Source organism: Gavialis gangeticus, unplaced genomic scaffold, assembly GCF_001723915.1.
Source record: "Gavialis gangeticus isolate Ggan-Ray unplaced genomic scaffold, GavGan_comp1, whole genome shotgun sequence".
Lineage (NCBI taxonomy): Eukaryota > Metazoa > Chordata > Crocodylia > Gavialidae > Gavialis > Gavialis gangeticus.
Genome location: NW_017729002.1, coordinates 19,968,394 through 19,977,764, shown reverse-complemented (window position 1 = coordinate 19,977,764; position 9,371 = coordinate 19,968,394). Strand labels below are relative to the sequence as shown.

At 45.8% G+C, this 9,371-nt stretch overlaps 1 protein-coding gene across 2 annotated transcripts in view; it reads right to left on the bottom strand.

The window, feature by feature from the left end:
* Nucleotides 1-9,371, bottom strand: part of WDR90 (WD repeat domain 90) — a 70,496-nt gene that overhangs the window by 51,849 nt on the left and 9,276 nt on the right. For both annotated transcript variants that reach the window (XM_019507589.1, XM_019507591.1), the window contains exons 8-16: nucleotides 8,281-8,390; nucleotides 7,472-7,705; nucleotides 6,607-6,669; nucleotides 6,085-6,153; nucleotides 5,237-5,347; nucleotides 4,793-4,938; nucleotides 4,619-4,676; nucleotides 729-847; nucleotides 335-496 (exon numbers count right to left, since the gene is read on the bottom strand). In XM_019507589.1, the coding sequence (XP_019363134.1) occupies nucleotides 335-496; nucleotides 729-847; nucleotides 4,619-4,676; nucleotides 4,793-4,938; nucleotides 5,237-5,347; nucleotides 6,085-6,153; nucleotides 6,607-6,669; nucleotides 7,472-7,705; nucleotides 8,281-8,390 (1,072 nt within the window). The remainder of the gene's footprint in view (nucleotides 1-334; nucleotides 497-728; nucleotides 848-4,618; nucleotides 4,677-4,792; nucleotides 4,939-5,236; nucleotides 5,348-6,084; nucleotides 6,154-6,606; nucleotides 6,670-7,471; nucleotides 7,706-8,280; nucleotides 8,391-9,371) is intronic.

The window sequence follows — 9,371 nt, the reverse complement described above, 5'->3', positions numbered from 1 at the left end:
CTTCTCCTTCTGAATAATGCAAAGCTCATTCTAATAGTGCAGTGGTTTGAGACCTGTGGTTCCCAGACCCATGAGGGTTGACACACTATGTCTAAGGGGTCTGTGAAAAATTACTATGATCAATCAAAAGTATGTGACTACCCACACTTACAATTCAAAGGGGTCCACACCTCCATTTCAAATTTTTTAGGGGTCCGCAAATGGAAAAAAAAGACTGAAAACCACTACTAGCATATCCAGTTACTCAGGACAGAGGCAGCTACCTGCCTCCTGAGTCTCCTCGTTGCTAAAGAATTAACTGAAACAAATGGATTTGAGGGAAAAAAATCCTTACAGAGTCCGATCCTCTGGCTCCCGCTCAGGCGAATGTCCCTCCTCAAAGGCCAGGTCAGTGAACTCCAGGGAATGGTACTCCCCCAGATTCACTGGGCACGACCGCAGCGTTCCACTTCGCACTCGCCACAGCCTCACATTGTCTCTCCCACATGACACCATCCTGCAACAAGACTGTGTGAGGAACTAGGCAGACCTCATTCTACCACTCAAAAGGCATGTTCACTCATGGCACCTGACATGGACATACTGATACCCGGAGAGGAGAGGGTGGCTAACCATGGTGCCCTGTGCCTGCATGCTGGAACTCCAGCAGCAAACGAAGTTCTGCCCTGCATTGCCTTAGTCCGTGCTATTGTTTTATCTGTCTTTACATTCCTCCATTTGCACATTACCTGGTATCATCAAAGAAAGCAATTTTCAAGGTATGGATGTCCACATCAGTGTGTGCCTTGGCCAGCACGGCCACCTCTCCACCATGGTTCACCTGGGCAGTGTTCCACACCACCACCATCTGCAGGGAAAATGCAGTGAAGAGCAGAGCTACTGAGATGTGGCACTGAGGAGAGTTCAGAGCAAAAAAGCAGGAGAGGAGACTCCCAGCCTTCCAAAGCAGCTGAAGTACCCCAGATGCTGCTTCCAAATCTATGTGTATGGGACTGCACTCTGATGCCTTTCCCCTCATGGCTGCTTGCAGAAGTAAGTAGGGAAAAGTCTTTCATGAAAAGGATATAAGACAATGTCACAGACCCTGGTGATTTTCACTACAATAAGTTCATCTTATGGCATGTCAGAGCTTGCAAACCTATCGGACCATCTGAGGACAAAGCTCAAACCTGAAATTTGAATGCAGGACTTGCACACTGAGCAAGAACAGAAACCAGCCTCCACCTTGGTTGTAGAGACTGTATTGGGGTTGCCAAGATTTGTAGAAGTAGGAAGCAGAACTCCCTTTCATGCCTGCTGCCAGAGCCCAGCTATGCACTAGAGCCACATGATTTCTGGCAACACTGTTCTTTATTACAATTTTGACTACTCCACTGAATAAGTCACCACAAAAGGAGTCAGACTTAAAAGAAAGCGACAATAACAGACACAACCTTTGTAGTTATCCAGGTACACATGTAGCTCTCAGCAATCCTAGTCTTCTGTGTTAAAAAAATCCCAAATTCTCTAATAAAAAATTTCAAAATTCTCTTAAAAAAACACCCCCAAAATTTGCATATTTCCATGATTAAAATGAAACACCACTATATATCGGTTGGACATAATGTTTTATTGCTATATTTAAAATGTTAAAGGAATCTGGAAGCCTATATTCTAAACGCCTATATATGGTGGTGTTTCATTTTTTTTTTTTAAATGGATAATCAGAGTTCCCCCGCCCCCTTTGGTCACCAGGACGTAGGTCCAGTTGCAGCTGTCCCCCTGCTGCTCTGTGGTTCTGAGCAGCCCTGATATGCCAGTGCCCTGCCCCTACCATTGCCCCTCATTCTGAAGCTACAGCCATCAGCCCTGCTGGTGGCCCCTTCACTCCCAACCTGCAGCCCCCTAGCCTTGTCAGTGCCCCTCACTCCTGAAACAGCTCCCCCCTGCTGTTACAGCCCCTCACTCCTGACCCTTAGCACCCTGCCCCACCTCCCCAGCTCTTTCGGGGGGGTCTGCAGCTGCCTCCCACCCCAGCCAGCTTCACACAGGCTCACAGGACTCTAGTGGGGGAAGCGGCGGGAGGTCCTTTAGGGACAGTGGGGAGTTCTGTGGCCAGGCTGCCAGAGGCTGATGCCTGTGCTCTCAGAGGCAGTGGGGCCGGAGATGCTGCCCAGGGGAGGGACTGTGACTGGGCTGCTGGGCACAGCATGGGAGCCCTAGCCTGTGGCAAGGCGGTGCCACTGGCATCCCCTCCTCTCTCTAGTCTGCACCAGCACTGGTCTCGTTCTGCTGCTGTCCACATGAGCAGGAGCCACTGCCACAGCTACCGCAGGCAGAATTGAGACCATCTGGAGCCCCTTGCTCTTCTCCAGTTGCCCCCAGCATTGCCCAGACCAGAGTTGCACTTTCAGTCCTCCTTGCCATGCTGCAGCCCCAGCCCCAGCCCGTGCTTCTGGCCACACAGCTCCCCGCTGCCCCCAAAGGACCCCACCACCTCCTTCCCCCACTGGAGGGACAGGTGCCTCTGGGTGTGCTCCACTGGCAACAACGCCAAGCTGGGCTTGCTGGGTGGCCACCAAAGCCCTGGCACCCAGACTCCCTCTCCCAGCACCAGCAAGCACAGGCGCAAGCATGTACACCCACATACAGCCCCTCCAAACAGTTCCTAAGCCTTGGCCCTCCAACCACCCCATCCCATAGACTTACCTGCATCCAGCTACTGGGGCTGCTCCCACCACCCTGCCTGGCTGCATTGTTAGCCACATGTGCACGTATGCACACATGCAAGTGGTGCCCCCTGACTCTAATCGCCCTCCCCTTGCTCCCCTGAGCCCCAAGCAGTTTCTTGAAGGCTGGAACGCTGCCAGCCTGCAAGGGGAAACCCACGGTTTCCAGCTTCAAGGAGAAAATACAGGGTGTTCGCCTTCAAAGGGGAAAATCTGCAATTTTCTCGTTTAAAGGGGAAAATTTGCATTTTTCCGCAGGAAATGGAAAGCCTGGATCACTGCTCATTGCCGTGGCATCATAACACCTAAGCAGGTCTCGGACTGATCAGGGATAGCCAGGACCCAGTTTATGGAAATGTCAACTTCAATGTAAACACAATGGATGTGGTAGAAGAGGTGCAAGTGAATCAACACTCTTCCTTATAAGCCAGTATAGAGAGAATGATCCAATACAGCCTGGGGAGACTAGGTTGTAGACATACCATGTTTCAGAGGAGATATTAAACCAAGGGAGGGCCTGAGCATTTGTAGGCACTGCTGTTCCCATGCCATTTTTCACTGTTACACCTTGCATCCAGGTAATTACATTTCTATTCCCCCTACAGTTTTGGCTGCTCAAGGTTCCCACTCCCTGTGCAACATATGTTTTTTTGTTCCATGAAAAAGCAGATAAAATTCAGCAACTGTTCTGTTTTTACTATGTGAAGTACCCAATTAGCACAATTACTGTGCAAAGTGTGATTAGTCAGGGATGGACGTTTATTTGGATAAAAGTTGCTCTATTAGCACAAGAAAAATCCTCAGCATGAAGAGTGGTCAAAATCTGCCTTTGCTGCCTTTGGGATACACTTCATAACACCCCAACATTAACTGCAGTGCAGTTTCACATCTTTAGAGCATACTTCTGGTTTATGATTCTTACAATTACCACTAATTCACATGACTGGAAGCTGTACTTAATACCATGCTTGTTTTGCTGAGAGTCCAGGTAAGGGACACTTTGGGCATCTGCTTTGAATCTCCCATTGCCTCTGGGGACTGCAACTGCACTTAATTTACTGTTAGAACACTCTGAACTTTGTTATTTTGCTTATCAGATGCTCCTAACAGTAGAGTGGTATGACTATAAATAAAGTGCAATTGCAAGGCACCTGGCAATAGCAAGAGGAATACTACACATGACAGACAACTTATACCAGTGTAAGTGGCTCTCAAACATGTGGAGTCAGAGAAGAAAGGAACATGCTCAGCCCCTTCAGGAGGTTTACAGCAAGTCCTACAAGAACTAAATGGAATCACACAAGCTGCAATATGTTGTAACTGTAAAGTGCCATTGCTGTAGCCATGATGGTTTAGGGGATATGTGAGAAGCAGGATGTGTTCAGTAGTATCTTTTATGGAACCAAATATATTGCCTTTTGGGCACAAGCTTGTCAAACATCTCTTCCAACTATACAGTTAATCCAGTAAAAGATATTTCTAAATAAATATTGATTCTCCCTTTAACTGTGAAGTTAATAAAGGGTATATATCAGGGAGCACTCACAGTTCAGCACAATCAAACATGCACACTAGCAGAAAGCCCTTATTAACCCCATAAAAACTTATTTAGTACAGGCTGTGATTCGGGAATGTGAATTCAAACATGAAAATATCAAGAAAGATAGAAAATACTTTAACCAGCTTGTAATAAAAGGATTTCTATATCCACTGTGGAAAGTGTTTTCATAAGCTGTTTAAAGAAACTGTAAGCTGACACTGAATCTTTGAAGGCATCTATCACTGGTTTAACCCTGCAGGGTAGCTGCACATTCAAAGATAATAATTAATATTTTGGTTTCACCTCGGTTTCCTCAAAGTCACAATGGGGTCATATAAGTGCAACTAAAGAAACCCAAGATACCACTCACCGTTTTGCCATGCCCATCCTTCCCAATGCCGCAGAGAATAGATCCGCTGTGAGAAAAGCTGCAAGAGGAAACTCTGTGAAATTCTGTATCCAGAATTTCAAAGGAAAAAAACAGGAACAAGATGATTTTTAACTCCTCCACAATACAGTGCTCAACAAAATGCCTAGAACGTACCTGAGGGATGAGACTGAGTGCACATGGGTTTTAAACATGGAGAGGCATTTTCCCTTGTGAAAGTCCCAGAGTCGCACCATGGTGAAGTGCCCTATCTGTGCAGAAGCCAGCATTGTGCTGTTTCCATTGAATGCTAATGCCGATACCTGTGGAAAACACCATACTGAAGAAAACCACCTCCAGCTTCTGTAAGAGGCCAGGACTGAACTAGCTCTAACTACCATTGCCATTGATCCACCATTGCTCTTAGAACAACTCTCCTTTGGATAGCTAGAAACTGAAGTTTTTGCGTCTCCCCCAAAGAAACAAATTGATGCTCTTCTCTACAGTGACATGTACTTGGGACTGAAGAAGCTGGATGCTTTTTTCACACATCAGATACTTGCAATGGTAGCCAATCTCAGTAGAGCTGCCATATTCATCTTGCAATTAATCCAGTCTCACCTTATCTGTATGTCCAATGAAGAACCTCTGCTCCCTTGTATCAATCTGCATGGTTACTATAATAGCATGACATGGGTAGACCACTGCAGAATTGTTCTGAGTCCACAGAGCCTGCAGGACAAAGGCAAAAGTGAGAGCAAAGGGAAAGGAGAGGATGTTGTGGAGATGACCCAAGCTACAAACAAAGACAAGGGCATACCTGTGTCTATACAAGCAGGCATACACAGAATTATGACATACAGAACATCTGAATCTAGTGGAAATATGCAGGTGTACATTGAGGTGATTACTGTTCCACACAAAAATAAATGCATATTTATAACTGTTGCAGGAAAACTCAGTGGTCAGCTGGCAACACAAACTGATTCTCCTGATCTTCCATCCAAGGCATGCTTAATGATAAAGGAATGTATAAGTGGGGAATGATCCTTTACTGGCAGAAAGATGGATTAGATAATCCCAAAGTCTTTTTTTAATTGTAATGTTGAACATTAAGAGAACTTTTGTGAAATCCAAGAGGGCAGACTCATAAGGCTACAAGCTGCAGTTTGCTTTTGTGTTCTAATGCAGCCAGTTTTCAAAACACTATATGGGATTGGTGAGCAGATTGGGAAAGGAACAACATTTCTGAATTTGACATCCACTGATAAAAGAGCCACATACAGAAATGAACTTCCCCCCCATAAAAAGCTTGCCATCAGACCTGGAGGGATATTTTCAGTGGCATGCAGGACAGTTAAGAATTGAATGGAAGTTAGATGTTAACTTGACTTTTGTGCTTCTGAAAAAGCAATTAACCTTCATCAGCATATTGTAATTACATTCTGAATTACACCTTGACTACTAACCCATTTGGTGCTGTAACCTCCAAAGCCGATAATTGTCCTCAGCTTCAGGATTGGATCTGGCAAGAGTCTCTGAAAGAAGTAGCACTGTCAAACCTACTGACTCAAATAAAGCATGCGAGCTCCAAAGTATACCAGCACCACTTGCAATTTAAATCCCAAGGATCTAATCTGTTCCTTCTACCTTGAGACAGACAGCAACATGTTGTCTCAGTGCCTCCAAACCCGTTTCTTGTCTCCCCCTGCAGCAAGGTGTTGTCTCTCCACACCAACTCACTCACATTAAGGATACACTGTAATCGTTAGGAAGCAAGAGTAAACATTCTACTGAAATCCTGTTTCTAGGAGTTCCACTTCCTCCAGGAACAGAAGTACTGGAGCTCACAGTTAGGCTGTGTTCAGTGAAATACTCCCAGGAATGGAATAACTCTTCCAAGGCGCAGCCAGGTCCTCCCCCAAGGTTACAAGGTCTGAAAATTTAAGGGGAAGCTTGTAAAACTGAAGAACAAGGATCTGATTCTTTACCCTGCAATGAGTCACGCTCCTCCTGGAGAACTCCTCAGGTGCAGTAACCTTCATGTACACACTCTGGACATATAAAAAAATGCATATATTTTTACATGTTAACAGTGGGCTCATCTGCATACAAGATAGTTGCTACCTTGAGAACATGACAGTGAGATATAAGGAATGATATCAGAAAGCTATTCCAGCCATGAGGGCACTACACACCCTCACTATTAAATTGATCAGCTCAATCAGCCCCATTCAGGGACAGGTGTTCCCACTGATCTCTCCACTGGGTTACTGAACATGAGCTTCAAGCATTCTAGAGAAGAATGCTTCCCATGGTCAGAACAGAGCCCTTGGGCTTTGTATGACTGCTTCTCATGGCGAGGAAAAGTCTAAGGCTGGGCTCCAGAGCGCTTTTTCTATATAGAGGGTTAGCCCAATGCTCTCTAAATTACCAGTCAAGTCTACACGTCAGACTCAAGTGAGATGTGCACACCAACAAGTTGCTGTCTTTGTGCACAGGCTTGCAGCAGAGACCTGAAAAGGGACTGAGTTGTCCCATATGAATTTTTCCTTGAGCAGGCATTTATAGATGGAGGCTGGATGTGGCGCTGCGGTAAATCAGCATTGCTGCACTTAAGTCAGAGCAACACCATCTGAGAATCAGATGAGGAATACTCCTGAGGACAGACAAAAAACCAAGTTTCCAGACTTCAGTGTTAAGCCCTTTTCTGTAACGGAAAAATGCTGTCTTCTCAGAGTCATCCCTAGGGCACACATGGGAAAATGTCAATGAGGCTCTGTTAAAAATTGAGAGGGATTGTGAAGTTATGAAGAGAGTCCAGTGGTTGAGGTCGAGAGATGCGTTCCCTCTTACCTCCTCTGAGCCAGTGTCAACAGTATGGATGGTGATGTCGCCCATTTTGTGAGCATAAACGTGAATACCACCATCGCTCACTGCATATGACCGCACAGTTGAGTCTCCAGCAGCCTGTTGTCCTCTTCTCCTGTTTACCTCCAGAGCCCCAGCATTCAGTGCTTCTGCAGGCCTGCAGGGTGTTAAATGAACCTCGGGGATGCTCTCTGTAACCAGGGGAGGCTGATGAGGCATCTGAGAAAGAAAGAGTAAACAACCAGGAGAGATAAGACCTGCCTCACAGCTCCCTACAACCTCCCCCTTGCCACAGGAACTTCATACCCCTGAGACCTCACTGTTCTTCAGGAAAAAATTATGAATATCATCACTTAATACAGTGCCAATGGAGGAAGGAAGTAGTTAGGGGACAAGCCTTGGGTACTGGAGACCTGGGTTCAGTCTGTTGCTCCACCACAGATTTCCTCAGTTAACTTAATGATCTCTCTGGACCTCAGTTCCCTATCTCTCGAATGGGAGAAGAGCACTACCTTACCTCAGGATAAAAGGACTAAAGATTGTGGAATGTCTGGATGCTCTGGCAATCAATGCCAGAAAACTACTTAAGATAGGGGCAGACCAACTCCTGTTGTCACTGAACTGTAGAATGCATTAGCATCAGGACAGCATACAGCTCATGTTGTGAACAAGAAGTAGCTACTCCAAAGACTGAAACATCCTAAATTGACAGCAGATGGGAGCTAGGTACTTGGAAACCCCTGTGCCCAGAGCAGGTACTGGAAGTCACACTCACAGGCTGAGAGCATACTCACATCCTTGGGACTGGTTATCTGCTGAATGAGGGACAGTCTATCACGGACAGCTTTGGTGAGTGTCACTGGCCGGGGGAGCTCACGGGCTGTGTCTTCTACCACTCGACCACCTGGGTTACAAGCACTCTCAGAACAACTTGGAAACAGGCTATATTACAGTATAGGAAAAGAAGAGGTACATCTACTCTTAGACACATATTGCACAAGACTCTCAGTGGCTGGCCTGGGGAAAACCGTAAGGAAAACCCATTTCTTTTGGCACCTCAATTTACAGGGACTGGAAGTGCTACAGAAGCAGCTTCTTGACTCAGAGAGCAGGATGTACTCTGGGTTATTCAGTAGACATCACTAAACCTTTTAAGATGGGATGTTAATAGGTTCTAATAGAAGCTCCATCAAATTCCCTTGGTGGAAAAACAGCTGCAAGAAGACACTGCAGAAGACAATCACAAGGTGGAGAAGCCTCAGGCTTGGACTAAAATGCAAGGACCTGGAACAGGGATAGAAGGACAGCATTGCCAGCAGGATCACTGTGATGCTGCTTGCTCTACAACTATCTTCTAACAGGGCTCCAGAATGCAGTTTTCTGGCACTGCTTACCAATGTATTTGCCAAATAAGGTATCTACTACAATGACCTTCTAAAATTCAGCAACACTTTAAAGATCCCACATTTGCTCCTATATGGCACATTCACATTGATTTCCCCCTGAAAGAAATCAAGTTGCTCTGCTAGCTCTGGGTATGAGCCGTAAAATACCTGGGACTTACACAAAAAACCCCAGGTAGCTGTTCCCAACAAGAAAGGAAGGCAAAAGGGGATATCAGCAAGAGAATGTCCATCACCTGAGCCCCTTCTGGTGCTCAGGTAATCACTAACAAGATAAAGGATTAGATTAATGGACATACTTTGAATAGAACTCTGACATAAAACATAGAAGTACCAGTCGGTAAGCTTGTCGTATCAATAGTGGGTGAATGGGTGGTTCTTCTAAGGTTTGAGTACTGTTCAGTTCAGAGTAGGAGATAAGGTAGATAACTGTAACATGAGTAAACAAAGTGTGTGTGTGTGTGTGGGGGGGGGGGGGGGGG